General features: G+C 39.0%; 2 protein-coding genes across 18 annotated transcripts in view; one reads left to right on the top strand and one right to left on the bottom strand.

Moving 5' to 3' along the window:
- NEK1 (NIMA related kinase 1) overlaps positions 1–11161 on the bottom strand; it is a 44006-nt gene extending 32845 nt beyond the window's left edge. For 13 of the 16 annotated variants that reach the window (XM_066185993.1, XM_066185999.1, XM_066185997.1 and 10 more), the window contains exons 1-10: positions 11074–11161; positions 10544–10722; positions 7879–8027; positions 7702–7798; positions 5611–5708; positions 4008–4091; positions 3512–3579; positions 3306–3392; positions 2210–2264; positions 645–845 (exon numbers count right to left, since the gene is read on the bottom strand). In XM_066185993.1, the coding sequence (XP_066042090.1) occupies positions 645–845; positions 2210–2264; positions 3306–3392; positions 3512–3579; positions 4008–4091; positions 5611–5708; positions 7702–7798; positions 7879–7995 (807 nt within the window). In that variant the 5' untranslated portion in view covers positions 7996–8027; positions 10544–10722; positions 11074–11161. Of the gene's footprint in view, positions 1–644; positions 846–2209; positions 2265–3305; positions 3393–3511; positions 3580–4007; positions 4092–5610; positions 5709–7701; positions 7799–7878; positions 8028–9515; positions 9536–10152; positions 10169–10543; positions 10723–11005; positions 11050–11073 lie in introns of those variants that run through there. The other 3 variants (XM_066185994.1, XM_066185996.1, XM_066185995.1) reach the window with 3 other exon arrangements.
- A 116-nt stretch (positions 11162–11277) lies between these two features.
- The window catches only part of CLCN3 (chloride voltage-gated channel 3), a 58277-nt gene continuing 46025 nt past the window's right edge, over positions 11278–23529 (top strand). For both annotated transcript variants that reach the window (XM_066185989.1, XM_066185987.1), the window contains exons 1-2: positions 11278–11396; positions 21359–21534. In XM_066185989.1, coding sequence (XP_066042086.1) covers positions 21375–21534 — 160 coding nt within the window. In that variant the 5' untranslated portion in view covers positions 11278–11396; positions 21359–21374. The remainder of the gene's footprint in view (positions 11397–21358; positions 21535–23529) is intronic.

Here is a 23529-nt window from a genome sequence, read left to right as displayed (position 1 = left end):
CCTCCATGCCCTTTCTCTTCTGTATTTATTTACCTCATATTAGTACTATTATTCACTTGTTAATCTTCATTTCTTTTGACTAGATTCATATCAAAAGGAAATTATTAGATATCAAATGATATGAATAGACTTTAAACAGAATAGGAAGCAACTGCTTTGAGGAGCAACTCCTATATATAGGCACATTATATATTTAAACCCCAAGAAATTTAAAGATGATTTTACTTAGCATGATTTTCCAGAACAGGCTCTCAGGCCATTCCAAATTACAAACAAAAAATGGATTGAAGAAATTCTATACAGCAACCATGCTGAAATAATTGACAGCCGCATTTTATGAGAAGATGCATATCTAAACAAAGTATCTCAGTCGTGATTCCTTACGATACAGAAAAACACAAAACAATGCACTTCAGGAAATGTCACTTTAGATTTATATATGGAAACTACCAAACACTTAATAATTTGAGACTTTTCTTTACATTTCATGTTACAATTATTTTTTCCTCAACTGACCTTGCCTATAAGAGCTCTAGGGAATACCATTACTCCAGTTTTCCACATAATAAATTAACATCAGAATAAAGAAAAAGGAGAGTCCTATGATGTTTTTAGCAAAGTTAGAATTAAAACTAACTCCATACCTCTGGTGTGAGAAATTTTTCAACCCGTTTGGCTATAAAGTTTTTCTCCAATATGGAGTTTACTGATGGTCTATTCCTAGGATTCCTTTTAAACAGCTGTGACAGCAGATTACGTAGGTCATAGGAGTAATGCATAGAAACAGGAGGAAAAGGTCCAGAGATTATCTTCAGGACCAAGTTCTTCATGTTACCGGCTTCAAACTGTATCACACAAGGAAGAAAACAGTTATTCTTATCGCCTGCCCACATGCAAGGCTGCACATACAGATGATGAGGAAACCAAACTAACAGTGAACCTTCCTTTGCCTCAACAAACACATTTTCAAGGTCAACACCAGCAGTTCAAAATAATCTGTTGCCAAGTATTCAGATTACAATTCCAATTAAAAATACATCACAATACAGGTATTTCATACTATGGCGATATAGATGTTGCTAACAAGTAATTATTTCCCTCCTGACCTAGACTGACAATGACATATAACTAAGAAAAAAAAATTATCTGCTTGATCGCCTCTTCCAAAGGCTTCGAACCACAACATGTCTTCCGCCATTTTCGCAACCCCCCATTTCAAATTACAGAATGTTAAGTATTCACACTCATTCAGGGTGAAATCCAAGGGAACGGTCAGACTTCAGTTTAAGCTCAGGTAACAGAGGGCACCACTTCAATTCCTTTGTACAATAAAAAGAAAACAATACATCTCACCCATCTTACAAAAAACATATTGTTGACATCACTCTCAGAAATTAAACATTATCAGCAGTGTTGCCACATGAAACACCAAGCAAGAAGAAATTACAAATTTGGAAATGAAATTAAATCCTTATCCCTTGAAAATCTTTCTTTCCATTTTCATGTTGTTATAATCTTTTTCTTTTAATAAAAATAGCTACTAAGAAGCTCCAAACAAAACAAAACCCACAAAAAGATCCATAATAGGACAGAAAAAAACCCCAACATTTTCGTTCCTTCATAACTGAAAATTGAATGATGAACACATACTTTTCAAACTATACACACACATAGAAGAAAAAAAAAAGGACAAAGGCAACTCTTCCACCTTGGGAGTTTTCTAAGCACTATTTCTATTCTAAATAGAAATCCATTAAGCCATCTGCAAAAAAGCAGAATCCAAATTCAGACTTCCAGTGAAGCTTTCAATGAATTCAAGGTTTTTTGGGAATAAAACCCAACCCAAACCAACCAACACCCCAAAAAACTCCAAACAACAACAGCACAACAAAAAAACCCCTAAACCAACCAACCAAAAACCCCACAAATATCCCACACTATTCCCCGTATCCTTTATTACAAAACCTAACGATTTTTTCAGCTAATAAAATCCATTAAAAACACAAGTGCCAAGATATCAGAGACTGGCATGAACCAAAACACCAATAAAAATGTTGGTTGGCACAGGAAGCGGAGATGAAAATGCTGAAGGTAATTTTCAAACAGCTACCATGAAAGCCTTTCGTCAACTAAAATATATCTGCATAACATCAAAAATTAATTCTGTTTGAAATGATTGCTCTTTCATAGACACAAAGTTTCTACTCACCGCATGTTTAAGTGTACACATTTCATAGAGAACACAACCAAGGGCCCAGATATCACTAAATGAAAGAGAACACCTTACTTTAAAACTTAATTCTAGGTTAACATTGCCAAGTAACTTGTATCTGTGAAGTGTATCTCTGAAGGGGAAAAGGGTGGATTTTTGAGGGTGTACAAGCTACCCTCTATGGCCTACTTTGACCCTGCAAAACCCCAACGAAATAAAAACCCCAAAAGCAATTCATCAACTGAAATAAGGCCACCTTGAAAACCAGATGATGCTATTTTGGCTTCCAATTTAGAACCATCTCAGCCACAGAATTTAGACAAAATATAGACAAAGGCTTCTTTTGTTTAAATATATACATTTGCCTGATGTCTTTGAATTAAATAAACAAAATCCAAAGAAAACCTCATCATGTAACTGAGCAAACACAAATCTCCGAGTCTATTTATTCTGTTTAGCAGTGACTGAACTTACCCTCACTCGTTACAGGATTTGGTTAGAACACCATTGGATAACACCAGGTAGAAGAAATTAAGGGGAAGGAATTGCAACATTTTTTATCTCTTAAGAAATCCATTGAAATGAGCATAAGGCACTTCCAGCAATGAATGCAACAGCTTAGTGCAGTGGAAGGGTAACTTACTAACAACTGTTTAAATTACATGGGGGACACTGTTACCGGGTACAGACTGCTGCCAGGTCAGCAAAGGTGTAAGCTGGGTATCTGTAGGACTTATCTGGAGCAAGCTGAGCCACCCATCTATGCACATCATGCTCAGATAATCAAATTGCTGTGTTTCATCCTTAATAGAGTTTCACATTGGTACTGCATAAATGGAGGCAGCACAACCACTGTGCAGACAGGCAAAAGTAGAGCCACAATTAAGAACACAACTAGATCTAGAACATCTCTCCATGACCTTGCTTTCTACTGCAGATCTACTAAGGTACCACCTCTACAGTGAAGCTCAGTACCCACTTGGGTAAGAGACAAACTACGATGTTCACCATCATTTGATTAGAACAGCTTTAGATTCCTAAAATAACTCATTTTCTTTTTACCAAAAATGTTTAATAAAATCCTCATTAGTACCTTTTATTGTTGTAAGGCTTGTTCTGACATATTTCAGGTGACAAATAGTACGGTGTTCCTATGCAAGTGCGTGCCAACTCTGCAGTACTAAGACAAAAATAAGGATGGATGTTAACTGATTAGCTTACAAGTACACAGATTGGGTTTTCCTTGATCAAAGCAACTTAAATTAAATCAGAGGAAAAACAGTATCAAAAAGGAGTTACCTGTTCAGAACTCTGGCGATTCCAAAATCTCCCAGCTGTATTGTTCCATCTTTGGTTAAAAATATATTCTTGACATAGAAATGTAAAGAAGTCTGTTAATTAAAATACTCATACAATTGCACACTTTTTGTTCTCTACACGTTATGAGAAGAAAGTTTTTTACCCTTCAATCCCCCTGAAGTCATTGTTATTGACTACTATGGAACATCAGACTTAAATGCTATGGAACACCAGACTTATACACACCCTACTTAATTAATATGATAAAAGACTACTTCACATTGTCAAACATAACCTTTTCTGTCCCCACACATAAATACATGAGTAACACTTAATAGTTTCATCAAATAGCCTCATCTGTTTGTACACATATATAAATCTCCTGCAGACTGAAGAAGTGTTTCCAGAATTAGAAATGTTTTCATAAACAAACTAGGAAGATATGACTGCAATCACTTTGAAAGACAAATCAGTTGGAAAAAAGCCACCTACATACCTGTGACTTTATGTCCCGATGCAGGATTTTTCTATCATGTATGTGTTTTAGTGCTAAACAGATTTGGACAAACCAATCCAGAATCTAAACATAAAAGAAAATGCAACATCAACTTCATCATTTATCTGAAAACTTCCCCACTTACAAGATATCAGCATATCAGAGTTTAATAATAAATATGGATTTTACCTTTCTCCCCCCCTTACCTGCTTCATTTATACCATAGAATAATTAAAAACTTAATAGTACTGTCACTATAACTCAAACCTTTTAAGGAAAGATGCTTATTATGCAAATTTGATATTAAGATTGAGACTACTATTTTTATTATGTATAATAAACCTGGCAGAGGTATGCAATATGCCCAGGATGTGGAACTTGCAAATGAAAACATTGTACTTTTGCTGTAGCCAATATAAGGCTTCTTGCACTCAGTCAATCAACCAAGAGTCTTAAGAAGCCAGCTGATGCTCATAGAAACACTTATTTTACATGCAGTAATTTTGTGTATCTTACCTCAGAAAGAAGAATATTACAAAGTAGATTTTGATGAAAGAAGCAACAAACAGCTAACTAGAAGATTATGAACAAGCCAACAATGCCCTTATTTGGGTAAATTTGCAAAAAATCACAATTGAAGAAGTGACTAATGACAAGAACTTTGCCATGTGAATAATAGTTTTACACTCACTACTTAGAAGTACATACATGACAAATTTATAGTATAATGCAAGGCATACTTTTCACTTTTCCACTTGAAGTCCTTCTTGTAAAAGTAAGGTCAAATGAGAAAAATTAAGTGTTACATAATATATCCCAATTTTTTCATATACTATTAAGGCTTCCCAATCCCAGGTAAATTGACATCCTACTGGATGCAGACACAAAAGCATAGAAGCAATGTATAAACAAAGAAGCATCTCAGTCCTAACAAAAAGCCCACCTTGAATCCTACATAACTTACTTTTAATTAATGTAATCAAATCTGTACTTAAAATCCTCTCATTTATTCTGCACTATGTCACTTCTCTTTCACTAGAAAAACAGTTTTGTGGTAAAAGAAAATGTATTGGAAGCATATCAGCAGAATATTAAATTTCTATTACTGACAAAATGAACTTTTGAATGATGCTAAGTCCATATTTCCATATTTCATATTATTATACTTTCAAAGTATATTATTTTATACTTATGACACATGAAAATCAGTATTACAAAACAAAAATCCTGTGCCATTACATCTTTAAAAACATTATTTCAGAGGTTTAAGGATATTCACATCATCTTCCTGTATTTTTCATGTCTCAGATTTGGTTTACTTCACAAGAGATCCAACTTTTAAAAGCATTTTACACATACAGACAAAATATCAAGTAACATACCCAGGACTTCCAACTGTATTTTCTTTCTGTGTTTTTTTTTATGCAGTTGTGTTTTTGTTTGTGTTTTTAATGATACTACATTGACCAACAGCAACAAGAATGACTATTTGAGAATCTCCTTTTAGATTATGCAACCACATCTATGACCTCAACCAAAATCATTTCAAATTCACAAAGAAACTATCCTGCAACAAAACACTATAGCAGCAGTTTGCTGTTACCTGATCTTCAGAGAACAGGATTCCTTTCTGGGCATTTATCTTTTTAAATAGGTCTCCTCCTTCACAGTAATCCATCACTATGTACAGACAGCCATTTTCTGTAAAGTAAAAGACAAAATATTTCAAAAAGACAAAAACAAGACCCTTCTTTACTTAACTTTCTAAGTATCTTCATTACAGTCACAGAAAAAGCAACAAAAAAATTACTTTTTCACATGCAGCTTCAGATATAATTTATTAGTCCATTTTTTCAAACTTCAAGAAAAAATATGTTTATTATTTTGAGTTTTGCAACCTAATTTTCCCATTTTGGTAACATTGGACTATTTTGATAGGGAGAGAAAAGAATTACATCTACTGAACTAATGCCCCAACATGGCTTACAAAACCACTATGAAATTAAAGGTGTTGCTTTTTCAATGCAATATGGAACAAATCTCCAAACTTCTTTCAAACATCCTATAGATCCCCCTACCCTAAAAAATAGGGATCTTAAGTTGTCTGTATTTGCCTTGTTTTTTCTTGGAATTTTACCTGGATTTGCCAGAACATGACAGCCATCAGCTTTCATTCTAGACATGCAGTTTATTTCAGTTTGAGGAAGAGTAAGACAACTTCCAGCAGATAACCAGAGATGGAAATAATTACTTTCTCATTTCTGAATGAAATCTCAGGAGACTTCAAAAAATCCCATGCAAGTTTCCAGTAGGAGGTATGAACAAACATAATACATTTCATTCAAAGTTATGGTTTTCCCAGTTACTGATGAAAACACAGATTAGGGAGAAGCAAATGGCAAGTTGCCAAAAGCGTAAGAACTACACTACTCACATACTAGGCATGATTTTGAGAAGAGATGAATAACTGCACAAAATCAGTCACATGCTGCTCAAAAGGAAAAAACCTCCTATTTTATGAAAAAGTTAGTCACAGCACTTAAAAAACTTTGAATAAAAATAAATTGAATCACCTAAGTCACTTAAATTTCACTCCCACAGAATGCTTCTGAAATCTGCCCTTCAAAACATCAAGCCCTTAAAGCTGTTTCTCTGTTTGGTTATTTTATTATTATCTTTAATTAGTATTATTTAACAAGATGATTCTAGGAATCTGGATTTCTTGTACATCCATAGGTGAAATAATTTTCTTCTATAAGTTTTATATTCAATGTGTTCAAAGTCAATGTGCTCTGGCAATAAAGATGCAACACAAAGTCTTGTGAATTATGGATTACAGAATCTATCTTGTAAGAAAAAAGCAATCTTAAAGAACAGGCCTCTACCACAATGAAGAAAGCAGTGTGCATATATAAACCAGAAGTGTGGCTGTGTAATATGATTATGTCACAAAAATCTAATTTAATGAAAAGAAAGAGTGAAGGCCCCAGGCAAAAGACATAATAAAGTCAGCAGAAAGGAAGGGAAGAAGAAGAGACCAGAATCCCTAAGCAGCACTTCAAATAATATTTAGGGCCTTTTAATAATATTTTAACTTTTTATAATAGGTTTTTGGAATCTTTTTTCTGTTCTGCCCATTTCCCAAGACATTCACTGTGAAGACAATGTAGAATTATATTTCTTCTTCCTTCACTGCCTGATGAATTAAACAGTCTCATCTATTTTTCCAGTTCTGAAAGCAATTATATGGTTGCAGTTACTGAAGAATGCACTCTAAGACAACAGACTTGGACATAAAACTGCTCTTGCTAGGTTACCAATATCCAAAATTAGACTGTAATTTAATCTACACAAATTTAACCCACATAGGCATTCCAGTTGCTAGGGTATATTCAAGGAGACTAATGCTCTGGAGAAGCAAGAGAATATCCTTCATTTAAGCATTTACCAAAACCAATGCATGTAAGATATAGTCATGAATAATTTATTTTTTACCCTTTTTCCTGAATTAAAGTTATTCTTAAGCGTGGATGGGAATTCTAAAAAAAATATGGAAAATAACTGAAGTGAGTGATAAAGGTATGAAAAATACTGATTAAAGAGAGAAAACTCCCTGACTTTTAGACTAAGTGCAGTAAGTAGCACACAGAGTCACTCACGTTACTTCAGGTTCTACTGTACTAGTTAATCTTACCTTCAAATGACTCCCTGTAGAGGACAATATTTGGGTGTTTCATGTTAGCCAAAACAGCAACTTCTCTCCTCGATTCTTCTCTCTCCTTATTTGACATCTTCAGAAGGAAAATAAAGATTTGTGAGAACAGAAATACAAAAAGAATGGATCAGGAATTTATTAACAATAATCACTCACCTTAGAGATGTTGATTTCTTTAATAACATACTGTTGGCCATTCTCTTTAGCTTTGACAAGTATTGCTTTCCCAAAGGATCCTTCTCCAATTTTCCGTACCTTGATATATTTATCCATAGTTCCCGTCTTAAGGCATCCTTACTTGAGTACTGAAAAAAAAAACCCAAAAACATCACAAAAAACCCATAACATATTTAATTAATTAGGTGTACTTAGTGATCTAGTCTGATCAGGGCATGGTACTTTTTTTTTTTTTTTTTTTTACTCAAAATGTTGATCCATTTGTCTCTTCAGTTGCTTTTCTGTAAATCATCTACTTTGTGTCTCAACTCTTTCTTGGTACAGTTGGCTCGTTTTGGGCCAGTAAGGACTGCATAACTAAAACTTGTTTCATCTTTCATTTTGACTAAAAAGGATCTGTTTTGTCTTTAAATAAATCAATACCAACAGTGCCAAGGCTTCTGATTCAGCTGGCACACAAACATCATAGAGCTATAGCACCTGGTTAAGTCTTTCATTCAACTTTACTTGGAAGAAACACAATGGAGGCAAGGGGAATTCCTATGCATTGTTTCTTAGGAAGCACTAAATCCAGCTTTTATATCACTATAATAAAGCCAAAAATGGACTGAATTCAACAGATTCCCACCACATTTCAAATCATTATTCAGTAGAGAAGTTGTGGCTTTAAGTCTGACTGAAAGACTCTTTTCATGTTGTATATAAAACAAATCATTACAAAATGGCACAAATCGCTATTTTTCACATACTGTCTGACCATTTAGACTACCTTTTCAGATAAAAAAGGAGTACTCAGGTGAGTTGTGATAGTGTTTAAAGTTCTATATTAAAAAATACTTTGGTAAAAACAGGACACTAGGGAGCTGCAAGCAGAAGCAATGGCAATATACAAATGTGTCAGAACAGCACAGAGAAAGGGCAGAACAAAGACCAAAGTGACAAACGTCAGAGCAAATTCACAGTAGATTAGAAGATTATAATTTTTAAAGCAAAAAGAGCTTCCATATCCTCAGGAAGTTTCCATAAGCTAAAAAAGACAAAAGCGTCCTAAGATTTTCTTCACTTAAGCCTCACTTGGAAGAACTAATAGCAGCATTTCTGCTTGGCTGTACCCAGCTTCCCTCCAACAGGAGATCCTAGGAGCTTAGATCCAAACTTCACACACATCATGAGTCTCACAATCTGGGTCTCTCCTCAAGTTGAGATTTTTTTTTCCCCAGAATTACCATGTACTAGACACATAGGTACTTAACAGCACCTATACCGTGAAAGCAGACTAAAACGAGTAAGCTTGATTAGCATAGGAAGACAAAAGAAGAGAGATCTAAAGCAATCAGTTCTGCAAAGGAGGAGATGCAAAGCCTACTAAGACTAAGCACAACTACCAGGAAAGGAAAAAGTTAAAATTACAGGCCTGCAGTGTCTTGGTAGGGTTGGGTTGATTTTTTTTTTTTCTTACAGTACATAAAGACAATTTAATGTAAAATTGCACTTCTAAAGATGAGAAAGACTTGGTATTCACTTCAGTATTCTCTTTCAGGCAACAGTGAAAGCACAGTAGGTAAAACATAATTTGAACTTCGCATGACTTTACTGAAGTTCTCTTCCTACCCTACTTTATGAAACAGCGCTGCTCCACAGTTAAACCAGCTGCATTAGGCATAGCTTAGGGCTGCTTCTCCAGGCTGCTCCGTGCAAAACAATTGGCCAGTAACCAGCCTTTGGGCGAGAAGTTACAGTTCGGTCAAAGCGGGTGTATAATCTTCTATGAGCTAGACAGCTTATTTTTACGCGTGGCAAGGGAAAAAGAGGCGTCCAGAGAAAGGACATCAGCACAACCAGGGCGTTGTCTTTTCAAGCCCACGGCGGTAAGTCAGTTCATCCACCACGGACACGCAGGAAAGCGGCACAAGTCACACCCCGAGGCAGGGCGACCGCTCGGAGCGTACGGCCAGGCCAGGGCCGCGGGTACGGGGAGGGGCAGGGGAGGACGGGGCAGGGCAGGGCAGGGGCCGAACTGGGCCGCGCTCCGCAAGCGGGCCCCGCCAGGCCGCCGCCCCCGCACAGCCAAGGCAAGCACAGCACCGGGGCGAGGCGCGGACGGGAACCCCCCGCCCCAGGGCGGCTGGCAGAGACCTGGGCTACCTGCCCGGCTACCTGCCCGGCTCCCAGCAGGGCGAACCCGCCAGCCCCGTCCCCACCCCGCCTCCGCTTCCCCCGCGCCCGCCCCGTCCCGTCCCCACCCCGCCATACCTGCCCGCCACGGCCACGGCCGCCCAACCTGGCCTCGCGCCTAGCAAGGCCCCGCCTCCTCCACCCCTATTGGCGGTCCCGCACCGAAGCTCGGCCCCCATTGGGCGAGTCCGCAGCGGGGCGGGGCCGCAGCCATGCTCGCCCGCCCCGTCCGCGTTAGCGGCACTTCACCCTGGTAACGCGCGGCCGGGATCACGTGACGGGCGGGGCGCGCGCGACTCTCAGCGTTTCGGGGGAAAAGCGCCCCAAAACAGCTCCGGCTGTTCCACCGACGAGCCGCCACCCGCAGCCCCGCACAGCCCCGCACCGGCGGTACGTGTCTGCCCCAGGACAGCCCCGGGGCGGGGCTCCTCGGGGAAACGTGCCCCGGCGGGCTGAGCGCAGCGCTTACCGGGGAGGGTCGGGCTGCACCTGTGGCTCCTCCGTTCCCGACTCCAAAGCGCGCCTTAATGGCTCCTATGGGCAAAAAGCCTCGTAATTCACAACGTGCTTTTTCGGTCTTAGTGCCACAGGGCACGGCGTCCTCCGGGCTTGTTAGCCTTGCATATAAAAGAACCAACGGGCATTTTCCTTAGGGGGAAAAAAAAAAAATCCACTCCTTGATTTGACACGTTTTGGTGGAACTTTCATTCGCTGTGTATTAAGTGAACCCCACCCTGGCCTCAGCACCTCGGCTGGCAGTACCCAGGAGTTCCGTGCTCAGCCCGAGCTTAAGGGTTTTACCTGCATTTTCTCTGCAGATAAAACCCTTAAGCTCTCGGGGCCTCCGCAGCGCCTGGAATTTAGAGGCGGCACACTTCAGCCCGAAGCCGAACGATGCCCGATATACCCAGCATCTCTCTGCCGCCTTTACCCGGGAAACCGCCTCCACCCCGGTCTGAAGCGCGGGACTGTCCTGCCTCCCCTGGGCCCTCAACCCACCCTCGCAGCGAGGGAGCCCGGCATGGGCCCCTCCCGGGCCTCCGGGAAGCCGCGCCCCTCCGCGGGAGGGCGGGAGCGGGGGACGGGCCGGCGCCGGGCGGACCGCGGGAAGCAGAATCAGCCGTGACGGCGATGCTGACCCCGGCGGCCCGACGGGCGCCGATTCTGCGCGGTGGGAATCCCCGCCCTCCCCGGGCCGAGGGGGCGGTGCCGGGCGGCGGAGCGGCCGCGGGTCCGGGGGCTGCGCCCGTGTCCCGCTGGCGCTCGGAGGGAGGATGAGCCAGCGCCTCCCCGGGGATCAGCGGGCGGCACCGCCTGCGCAGGTACGGGCGGGGCGGGGCGGGGCAGGCTCGGGTTCCCCCGCGGCCCAGGGACGCAGCCCGGGAGCGGGGCCGAGGCGGCGGGAGGAGGGGGGCGGGCAGCCGCACCCCGCCAGCTGAGGCGGCCCTGGCCGGCCGGGGGTGGGAAGGGACGGACGTGGTGGCTCCGTGCGGACTTCTCACCTCGTCCGTGCGCCTCCCCCGGAAAACCGGGATGAGGGGGAGAAGCCCCGCGTGTTTACACAGCGTAAACACAGCATGTTTGTACCCTGTCACCCCATCCCAGTGTTCTTCGGGCGGCGCTTGTGCGCACACGGAAAGCGGGGGCTCTGCGGCTGGAAACGTCCAGGGTCTCCTCCCCACGTAACCAGCGCTGGAAGGATTATTCTGCATGAGTTGCTCGCTTTATGTTGGTTCACGGGTTTGGCTAGTAGGGCCGCTCTTAGACAAGAGAGAGGTAATGGGCTCTTGTTGGAGCCTCATAATTAAGTGGGCGTGCAGGTCAGCGAGGTTAAAACTGAATAGTAACTGCATTCTTTCGTATTATCTTCCCTACTTGTCCAAAAGTCTTCCCTTCTCTAGCCAAGACCGTGCAAATGGCTGTAAAACAAGTGTGTATCGATTCTCACTTAAAATGAATGGTTATAAGTGTGACAGTGGAAAATCGTTTGCTGATAGTGAACTATGTTCAGTGTAATGTAGTAAATTTGCTGTGTCACACTTTAAAGTACTAAACTAGGTAAAATACGGCCTTACAACCAAATTTAAAATGTTTCTGGGCCTAACCTATGTTAGAATAGATGCTTAAATATTTTTGGCAACATACTGGTAAATGATAGTCATTTGAGTGTGAGGACTTGCACCTAATTTTTGAGGTTGTGGGGCCTCTGAAGTTTCTGGTGCAGAATTTGTGGCAGAAATTGTCAGGTGAATTCGTGCTTTTTTGCTTTTAGATGATTTTCTTTTTGGTGGACCTGTAAAGGGGTTTATTTTCAGTATCCCTTAGCAACAGAGATACTTCTTTGCAGATACAGCTATTCGAATAAAGGATGTGTTGGTATGACAGATTTGAAAGCAGATAGTCATCAAAACTGTTTCTCTATTTAAAGAAATGTCAGTATGCTGTAATGTAAAATTAAAAAGCAATATTTGTGAATTATAGGAAACATACCTTTGTGAAGCATAATAAAAGAGAACTCACCAGCTGTCACTATCGGTTTTGCTAAGATAAGTCTTTCACTGAGTAACTGTCAAGTACTGAAAATTTGATGTCTTGTCTCTTTGGCTGGCAAGCAGGTGTAAACTTGCTGCAAAGTTGTCAGAGTGCGAAGGAGTTCTGCTCTGGGAAAACTACAGGTAGCTTGAAACTCACAACTTGAAACACAATGACTCTGCATCTCACTGCAACACATGTGAAAACAAAATTTTCATGGTGTTCAGAAAAATAGAGCTTGTTTCTTGTTTGCTTCTGTTTAGTATTGGCATGTGGTATGTCACTCCTAAAAATTCTTTGCCTGATAATGCTAGATATCGTACACAATGTGTATTGGAATGTTTCTGGAAATGCATTTTACTTGTATTCCAGGGTTTTCTTTGCCCAAATTTTTACAGTGCCCTCTTTAAATGGTTTACCATTCCACTGTTCTCCCCTTGTAATAAGAACAAGCCTATCCAAATTTTTGACCAGGAAAGACACTTGAAGCTGTTGGCTTTGCTCTTTGTGACTGCATTGCTCTGAACCACTTTATTTTATGAATTTGTCAGCATTTTTCTCATGACTGTGTTGATACTTCCTGTTGTGCTCTCTTGCACACCAAACGTTTGTAGCAAATTGATGTCTGAGTAACCTGCAAGTGAAAACCCGCTGTGCTGGTTGCTCTACGAGCAGGTGGGCCTGGCTATGTAATATATGTTCTCCTGTTCACTGAATATACAATTTGGCTTTTTTCCCCACACACAATTTGCTTTGGGGTCTCTGTGTGTGTGTCTTACCTTGAACAGCAGAGTTGCATTCCTTGAGTGTAAACATTAGAGCCAGGACGGTTGTTCCAAGTTTACAACCATTGCCAAAAGGCATTCTAGGAACATTGAGATAATTTTTTCCTGCTCTTATTTAGCTGGCTTCATATGCATGTGAATTAGGTGTAACTGTGCAGATCAAGTTTTCAGGGTAAGGTCTTATACTAATTTGGCAGTAGGGATATTTTTAACTTGGTTGTAAATTTAAAAAAAAGTAGAATAGAAGCTCTCCTGCTGAAGAGATTTCTGCCAGAAGTGATGGTGCCAGTTTGATTTAATTTCCTAATTCAGACTATGTTGCATGTTCGTAAATTTCTTGCTTTGGCATCTTGACAGTAGCAGTAACCCAATAAACTCCAAAGTTTCTCAGCAGTGGCAGTGATCATGTACATAGAACTGCATTTTTACTCTGTCTGCTTATTTTCCCAAATCTAAGATTTCAGCCTAATGCCTGTGAGCAAGTTCCCAATTCTGTCCTCCTTGTTTCAGTTGTTCCCTTATGTCATAACCTTAAAGTTGTGTGTTGTCTGACTCGCTAAAGCTCTTCAGGTGTCAGTTCAGCTTTTTACCTGTGTTTGTGAATGAGGAGGCTCTGCAATACAGTGCTTGTTTATATGCCATGCTTTGGAAACTGAAGATGCTCAGAATATGAGAAAGTTGACAATTACGATTTTTTAGAGTTGTTTAACTTGAAACTTGTTTTTGAATTTTGGAAGCCTTTATAAAATCATCTGAGAATAAAGTCTAGATAAAACAATGCGTATTTAAATTGATTAGGATAAGAGGATTGTAAAACAGATGAAGTTTTTTTTTTTTTTCTGCTGGGAAATGTGCTCTGCTTTAAAAACACAGAAACTGAAAAATGTAAATTGTTGAGATAGTAATTATACTTAATGAACTGGTATTTTTTTATTACTGAAGAAGGGAGTTGATGAAGTAATTCATAGGCTTCACGTGTAATAGAAAGAATTCTAGACAAAGCTGTTAAAATGGTTAAAAATCTGTTTACATCTGCAGTACCCTTATTAGTTTGTATTATGTAATGAAGGGTATTGTGTGTATACTCCTGGAAGTTAATGTAAAGAACAGAATTTATAACTTTATAGTGGCTACCAGCAGTTATTTTTAATAACTTGAAGAGAGTTTAGTCAGGTATTTTCTCCTTGAACTTTCTAGGCATTCAACTGTTTTGCTTGTTAAGCATTTTCCTTAGGCTTTCCAGTTACAGGAGTAGACTGTGCCTACTTTGTGAGGCTAAGGAGGAGTAGTAAATAAAACAGTGAATTAAACTCAGTCCTGAAGCACAGACCCTTGGATTAAAATCACCTTTGCTGTTATTTTTTCTCCTTTTTTTGATATATTTTGATAAATTTCTGTAAAAAGTTCAGAGGAGCTGAAGTACTCAAATATGTATTTTGCGTGTTCATACTGCACTAACAAAGAAATGTTTTCTAATTGAAATAGTCAAAATGGCATTTCGCTTCAGTACTTTGTTTAATTTCCAGATAGAGCTACTGGTGTGATTTAGTATTTTGTCACCCTGCCAGTGTAAATTCAAGTACTTGTTTTCCTGAAAGATAAGTTTGTGTTTGAGTTCCTTCCACTTTTATCTTAAAATTAGTGTTCTCTGGCAGATCTCTTGGATTTTGTTGTGTTATCTGCAGTTTTTGATCTCCTGCAGCTTTTTCCCCTGAGTTTTCCGCTGTTAATTTGTCTCATGTATACGTTGTGAAAATAATTCCGTTCTCTATACACTTCCAATCACATTCATTTCCTGATTTATAAAGGTGAATCTACGAATTTTCAGAGTATATCTAGGAAAGAAAACTGAAGATTCCTTTAATTGTTATTTGACTTTTTGCTTCTTGTCTTGCAGACAACTTTAAATTATTTTCAGTCTTACAGACTTAGTTAGCAGTTTCCTTCTGTTTTGTGCTGAGATGTGAATATGCCTTTAATTTAGGCAGTAAAGCTTCTAAGACACCTGAGGAGACCTAACAAACTGTGCACTAAGTATTTATGTCATTACCACAGTTAGAAAAATCAGTGTTTATTCCTAGCAAATTTTAAAGAATGGATTTTTTTTTCCTTTGGATAGGTAGAGGTTGGATTATTTTTAATAAATTTGATCTAGGAACTCAGTGAACTGACCTCATCTCTGTGGTTATATACATATTTAAGATAGCTCACCTTCTTTGCAGTCTGTTAGCTAGAAGCCTTTTAGTAAACTATAGGTGACTTTCTTTTTTGTAATATTAAAAATCTTACATGGATCCAGTTTCTTTTTTTCCCCGTAAGATACCCACCATGAATCTTGTGTTCAACATGATACCACTGTTGAACAGTAAATTTCCCTCTGGACTCTCCTGCCAGAAACTTGTTTACCGTTTGTAGACCCTGATGAAACACGCGTAATTTTGGGACGTGCCTTTGCCAATGTTTCAACTAGGTTTTACAGCTGGAGAGAAGAATACTCAAGTGAGAGGAACTTGCTGTGCATTCTGAACTGCTACCACACTGGATTTAGTAAATACTTCGCTTTTGGTGATGTTTGTGCAGTTAGTACTAGTTAGAGTATTTATTTTTATTCAAAAGCAGGAACAGGCTATTAACAGTCTTGTTTTTTAACATCCGAGGTTCACAGGTCTCTCTGAACAGATTTATATATTTATTTCATCATTTGAAAATTACCAGAATGGCCACCAGTAATGGTTGGAAGTGCTGTTTTTAAAAAAATGAGGTGGTTTCTGTGTAGTCCAGCAAAGGAAGTCAGCCATGAGCCAGATCCAGGTGTTGATCACAGATCAGTCCTTCCTCACCTCATTGCCTTAACACTGGTGCTTAAGAGGATCTAGAGCAAGAAACAGAGCAAGTCTGTTGTCAGGGCTCCTGGTCTTGAAGTTGAAATAGCTGTAGGTAGTGCATTTGTCAGTTTATCACTCTGCTACTGTGATGGACCTCCCTTAAGGGGAAGGAAGCACACAAGGTTCAGAAATGCTTGTAGTCAAAAGGAACAACAAAAGTCAGAGGGTCTGAAAGTTTTGTTAGTGCATTACACACTTGGCATGAAAGTTGCCATCTTAGTCTATAATAAGTGCATGGCAGTGGGTTTTGGATAAAGGGATAGGGTGAAAGGGAAGATTGAGAGTAAAAAAGAGATCACTAGTCCTGGTTCCAGCATCATTCCAGCTCTTATGAGGTGTCCTGGAAGCACTCCTGGGCTTGCTGGGGGTATATTTTAATATACAGGTTTCCTCACCCCGAAGGCAGGTTTCTTGTTTTCTATGTAAATTACCCATCATGCACTGTCCATTCTTTCAGACCTTTCTGGAAATGGGCTGGAGAGCTTCAGGGGTCTTGGATAGTCTTGATCCCTCTCTACAGTCCATGCCCACACCTTGGCCTCACTCCTGTGCTGGTGCTGTACAATGTTGTGCTTGTCTCTGGGAACTAGACCAAGGATGTTTGTCCCGGAGGAGTGCTGCCCTACCTCTGTATGGCCCCTTCTCCAGCCACATCTTGTTCTTTCTCGTGTTACTACCAACAATCGTCTGTTATTACTAACAATCCTTGGTTGGCTCCACAGCCATCCAGCTAGCCCCGTTTGAGACATACACATTAGCCCCTTATCTTCTGGGACTCCGCAGTTACACCTACCGAGAGGAGTGCCCAGCCTTTTTTTGTTTCTGGTGACCAAAGGCTTGTCGCTTCTAACAGAGTACACTGGATATGTTCCTCTTTGGCTGGTGTTTTCTTCACTTCTTTGAAGCTGGAAAATTGTTAGTAGGGAGAGTAAGGACCAGGAACCACCAGGGGTCCCCACAAGATTTCACAAGTAGTGGTCCTGTGCCTGTACTGTGTTTTGGAGAGCTCTATAGGATTTTATTTTTTCCTTGCTGTCAGGGGCTTTAGTATGTCTCTAAAGAAATTTTAATTCAGACCTTAAAAATCTGTGGTAGCTGCTGCTATTGAGAAGATGCTTGGAGTTAGACTTAGGATAGTGGTGCTTTTTCCCATTCCAATTTGACAATCCTGAGTTATATTGAACTTGAACAAAATTGCCTGAAAGATTCTCAGCTCAGGTGTGACTCTGAGTTTAGGAATCTGTGCACATAGTTAGGGACTGCTCAGTGCATTTCTCTGGGAAGTTGAAGAAAAGTAGTATGATTAACGAGATTTCTGGTCATTATGGTGATGTGTGAAAACTCTGCTTCATTGTATAACCCTCAGATGACTTCAACACAAGTCCACGTTAAATAGGAGCAAAAGCCTTTAAAAGCTGTAAAGAGACACTGTTTCAGTGTCTTATCATCAAACAGAAAATGAGCATCTGACCTCAGGCTCAACAAACAGAAGTTACATTGTCTACAATGGAAACTGCAGTCATAGTTCCTGTTCTTTCAAAAGAGGAGTATGGATTTTATCCATTTTTAGTTGTCTTAACAAGTTGCAATGTTATTTCTCATTTGAGTATGACTTCAGGAGGAACACCAGAGACTTTTTATTTTTCCGAGGGAACTCCTCATCTTTGCTTTCCTGGACTGAATATTTGCAGCTATGGGTACTGACCCATTAGTTTAGAAACTAGTACTGTATCTTACATGTCTTTAGGCTTGCTCTAAGGCAGCAGCCATGGACACAGTTGTTTACTGTGATTTTACTAAGGATCAGTACCTGTCTGTGGAGCTAAAGCTTTTGAGTCATATTTGATTTTATACTTAATTCAGGTTCATGCTAAGGAATTATGTTGTTAGCTTTTCTTTTTCTTTTTTTTCTTTTATTTTTTTTCTCTCCTTCTTTTTAAACTGTTGGCTGAAAACCCCTCCAAGACTTAACCACTCATGGAGCTGCTTGTTACTGTACCTGTGTGGGAGACTACTCTTCAACTCTGATGGCAGAGTTTTTTCTAATGTATCAATAAAATGGAGTTAGTTTTCTTTGGAAAAAAGTTTAAATTGGAGTTTTCAGATAATTCAGCCAGTTTGGTTGAATGCTCTTAAAGATTCACATTAGTAATTTGGTGAATGTGAAATGCCATTAAAAAGTATTCTCATTAGTGACAGGGTGTGAAAAAAAACAATGCCTTCCATCAGGCAGGCTGATGTCTTTGTGCCAGTGGGTATAATCCTCAGCTGTCACAACTATGGGTAGCCATAATCTTTCTGGTTATGACATTTTAGGGAGTAGACACACAGTGGTTTTGAATACTTTACACAAACTGAAGTCAATGCCCTTGATGTTTGGCATCATATGACCAGAAGCATGAGTTTGGTATTCATCCGGTAATTAGGCTCTTGGGTTTTAGTTGGTTTCTTGTTGACTTCCTTTTTTTTTTTTTTTTAAGCTGAGGAGATAAAAAGTACTCTTAACTAAGATGGTTAAGATTCAATAGAACATAAATATGAATACTGAGGGGCTTTGTTGCAGTTTTAAAGCTAAGACTGTGCTTTACAAGTATTGTCTTCTCCTGTGGTTTTGTCTATGTGGTTCTGTTCATATTTGAGTATGTCTCTTTCCTCCATGAGTGTCAGTTTTATTTTGGAATCAGCTGTGAATGAAACTAATCTAAGCTTTACCTATGGATATTTTTGGAAACTGACTTTTTGTCTTCTATTTCAAGACAACCTAGAAATCTACTACAAAAAAACAGTTTTGGGTTTTTTTTTTTTTTTAATTTATTTTTAAACTCAAATACCTTCAGTTAACTGGCAGTGCTTTTTCATAACTTCGTTTTTCCAAAGATGACCTAAAAATTGACTGAGATCCTTTCCTGAGGATCGCAGGTTTGGGTTAGGAGGGACCTTAAAGATCATTTAGTTGTGACCCTCCTGCCATGGGCAGGCACACCTTCTACTAGACAGTTTGCTCAAAGCCCCATCCTACCTGGCCTTAAACACTTCTTGGAATGGGGCATCTACAATTTCTCTGGGCAAGCTGTCCCAGTGCATCACCACCCTTACGGTAAAGAAAAAAGTTTTTGATGGGTTTTTCTGAATGCTACAGAGAATGATCTGCCTATGTATTTCTGTAAAGGTTAGCATAAGCATTCCCTAAATTTTAAGTTTCAATTATTCAGTATCCTTAAGAATTTCTGTGGTTGAAGCTTAAGTTGAAGTGTTAAGATTTTTTTTTTGTGCCTTTTTGTGAAGAAATAATCTGCTAGTGGTCTTGAAAATACAGTGAGAAATTCCTCACAATTCATTCACCCATTTTTCAAACCTAGGGTTTGGAAGATGAGTGATGTTCTCATCCTGCTTAAATATTTTAATGTTGCAGACAGAATAAATAAATGAAAGCTAGATATGCTGAGTCTGTGGTAAAAATGGAAATGTAATTTTCATGCTGGTGAGACTTAGAGAAAGAGTGGCTGCAACATGGTCTTTGTTTTAGAACTATTGTAAAATTCTTGTAATTTCTAAGTTTAAAATTTCTTTCTGAAGGGCAGGTTTATTTAAAAACTAAAAAATATGCGGGATTTTAAATTAATTTATTATGGGAGGTTTAGAATTCAGTGATAAAAGTTTAATTCTGCTTTCATCTTTTGGGCAGGTGTTCTGGCATAGACCCCCATACATATATGGATACATGTTAAAATTTTAATTTAAGAATGGGTGTGGGAAGTGTCTCTGTCATTATTTGTCTGCCATTAAAATATGCACTAGCTGGATACTTAAAAATAAGATTATATAGAATGCCTGACTATTTTATAACAAATAATTACTTTTGAAAGTTCTTAACAGTTAAATCATTTAAAATTCTGTATTATTTTCAAAATTTTTCGGCCAATTACTCTTTGGTTCCTGTCACTGCATTTTCTCTACTGTAGAACATATTCTTATCTGTAAATCTTATATTAATAATTTTGATTTCATCTCCTTTTGCTTCATGGGTGCATAGCATTCTCGCTAAGTGCTGTACTCAAGTAGGGTTTGTTGGAAGAGATATGAGAGTTAGAGGACAGATGACTGCATTTTAGCTTAGTTGTTAGTACTGAACAGAAAAACTGAATTTTTCACTGTTTTTTTTTAATCAGGATTCTTAGTTTGAGAAAGAGCTCTTCTGTTAGGGTCAATTATTGTGGGTTTTTATTGGTTTGTGTCTTATTGTGTTGATTGTGTTTGCTGAGCTCTTTGTTGTTGTTGGGTTTTTTTAGTTGTTTTTGACTTTGAACTATTTAAAACAAATTTGGAATCTGGAATCTAGAAGAGTACTTTAAAGTTTTCACTCTACCCCTCTTCTGAGGAAATAACAAACCTTAGATGCCTTTATTTTTTTCCTGCCACCCCTTTGAGGTGGTGATACAAAAATTTTTTGAGACACAGAAAAGTGTTTTTATGAGATAACAGAGCACGTTCTGGAGATTAACGGTTTGCTTGGATCAGCCGTCAGCAAATGTCTTGTAAATCTGGGTTTTTACTGGGCAATTTTGCCTTTTCCATAGACATGTCTCAGCACTGGAAGTGGTTCCCTCAGCTGACTCGCTTCTCTGCTTGACCTTTTAATTGTAGAGCTTGAAAGAGAAGCAGGATGTCTGATGTTGGAGAGCAGAAAAGTGCCTGTGGTACTAGACTGCAGAAAACTGCACAGCCTTACATGCATTTTCTGCTGTCAATGTAGCTGTTTGTCCACTGCCCTTCTTTACCAGTGTACTTCCTGCCTGCACTGTATTTCACTAGATTTTTCACGATATACTATGTCTGTGTGCTCATTACTTTCTTTGCTCTATCTCGTCATAACAGGTAAGATATCCTGCTTTAGCTCTGTGTTCTTCAGTTGGGTTGTATTTGTTCTGTATTGCTGCTACCCTTTTTGTAACTTGTAGTATTGTCACCATAAAAAGCTTTCCCCGAAGCATGAAATACTCTTGTTTTATTTTGATACAAATTTCTTAGTGTTTTTTTGAATATTCAAATAGGAAATAACTTAATTTTTATGCGTACACACAGGTTATAAAGCAGCTAAATGGAGTCTGAGCAGCTGTTTCATAGAGGCTACTATCGAAACAGTTACAACAGCATAACTAGTGCAAGCAGCGATGAGGAGCTTTTAGATGGAGCAGGTGTAATTATGGATTTTCAGACCTCTGAAGATGACAATCTCTTGGATGGTGATGCATCCATTGGTAAGTGAATTTCAGCTTAAAAGTTTCTCTGGGTTGTATTTTTATGTGTTGTGGGGTTTTTTTTGCTGGTTTCTTACTTTGTTTTGGGTTTATATGACCAAATCTGATCCTTTTCTGTTAAGATAATCATTCCTTCAGAGAGAGGCTTTAAACCTGAAAGAGGTTGTACATTCTTCTGTGTGCTTGCCTAACAATTACATTGCGTGGGATGACATCTGATACAAGGCAGATATTAACGTGCTGCTGACAAATGTAAAACTTGCTGTCAAGTAGAAGGATGGCTATTCTGCAGCTACCTGGTCTTTCTTCTCTGCAGTGGGATTTTGCAAGTCTGAATGTCTCCAATATTTCTTTGATGCAAAAATTAACAGGCTGTTTTAATCATTACTCCTAGAGATAAATCTAACAGTGTTAGATTTGCTTCATTCAGCTTCACCTCTAAAAAAGAGGCAAAAGCCAAAAGTAGAGGTGTTGTTAGAAGCAACAGAAGGCACAATATGAGCTGAGTTTTTGACTAGATAAAAAGTTGCCAAGAAAACTTTCTACCATGAATGCTATAAAAGCACTGAAATAATACAAAGAAGAAAGAACTGAGAAGCTCTTTAATTTTAGCATAAGAAAACAGTTCATGTAGTGAAAGTATTAGCATTCATTTAGCAATAGTCAGAGAGGTGAACTGAAGGAGGAAAAGGAAGTAATTTCTGTTAAAGATACTAAACTTGGTTAAATGTATACTCTGATCAATTCCTCTTACTTTGTTTAAAATTGAACTCTGCTTCCTGGATTGTTTGCTTTTTTAATGCCTTTTCTTCTTCTCCCATTAGCGTTTTTTTCCTTTCCTGCAGTGTCTCTTCCTCCATATGTTTTCCCTTTGCTGCACTTAGCAGTTGGATGTTGGCACTCTACTGATGGTTGTGCCATATCATTATAAGCATCCTTCTCACCTGTATTCCTTTTAATTAGATATGTCTTGAATGTGCAGTTGTTTAACCTGTATACCAATACGCCTATTAAAAGCCAGCGCGCCTTCAATCGTATTCCTTCTGGCACATTACTTGCAGAACACCAGCTTGATTACGTCTAGTGCTTAAGAGATGGGAAATTATTAGGTGAACAGCTGGCTTCTGTATATAATTCTTTATTCTAAGTATCTGGCACTATTAATAAAGTGAGTACCTTGCTTGTCTCACACAGTATTTACCACCTGTATTGAAAGTCTGAAGCTATTCTGGTTATTGTTCATATAGATTATTTCCATAACTTCAGGCATGAAGGAGAAATGAGTTTACAGTAAAATGAATAGCTTCAAAGCCAGTGTTCTGCCCTTTACTTGATGTGAAATCAGATTCATAAATTGAGTCCAAACAGATGAGGTGGTTGTTTTGTTTGCATTGTCAAAATCAGTGCTAATTGCTGCTGCACGTGCCAGCAGCTCCCATCTTGTTCTAACACTGAAGTAACAAAATGTGGATTGGTACATAAATATGAATGTATTTTCTTTCCTGGAACTTGAATTTTTTGCTAATGACTTACCTGCTTGCCCCAGTTCTGGACTCCCTGTAAGAGGCAGCAGTAGTAATAAACCCTATTGTTTTATTTAAGTGAATGGTGATTTATGTGTCTCCATGCATGGAAAATTTTTCATTGTACAGCAAATCATAATAAATATCTTTGTAGTAGATCAGAATCTGATGTTAGTTTTCTTTTTAGAGTGGTAAGAACATACTTTGAAAAATGTTACATGTAAGCTTCCATTCAGGACGTGAAGATCCATGTTTCTCATTCCTTGGCTGTCCAAATGAGTCAGGTGTTTTTTGTTTTGTGTTTTTAATACAGCAAATCACATTGCCAAGACAAAACAAGGGCTTTCTTACATGTGCCCATTTTGTAATTCTTTCTCACTCACTTAGCATCATACATTTATTTTTCTTGTATTATTATTACTATTATTTAAATGCTCTTATTCTTTAGCTGTATTTTTGTTCTGTTAAGTCT

Source organism: Chamaea fasciata, unplaced genomic scaffold (assembly GCF_029207755.1).
Source record: "Chamaea fasciata isolate MVZ Bird 193981 ecotype frontalis unplaced genomic scaffold, bChaFas1.0.hap1 SCAF_6, whole genome shotgun sequence".
In the NCBI taxonomy this organism is placed as follows: Eukaryota; Metazoa; Chordata; class Aves; order Passeriformes; family Sylviidae; genus Chamaea; species Chamaea fasciata.
The sequence above is the reverse complement of the archived record's forward strand: the minus strand, read 5'-3'. Positions and strand labels throughout refer to the sequence as shown.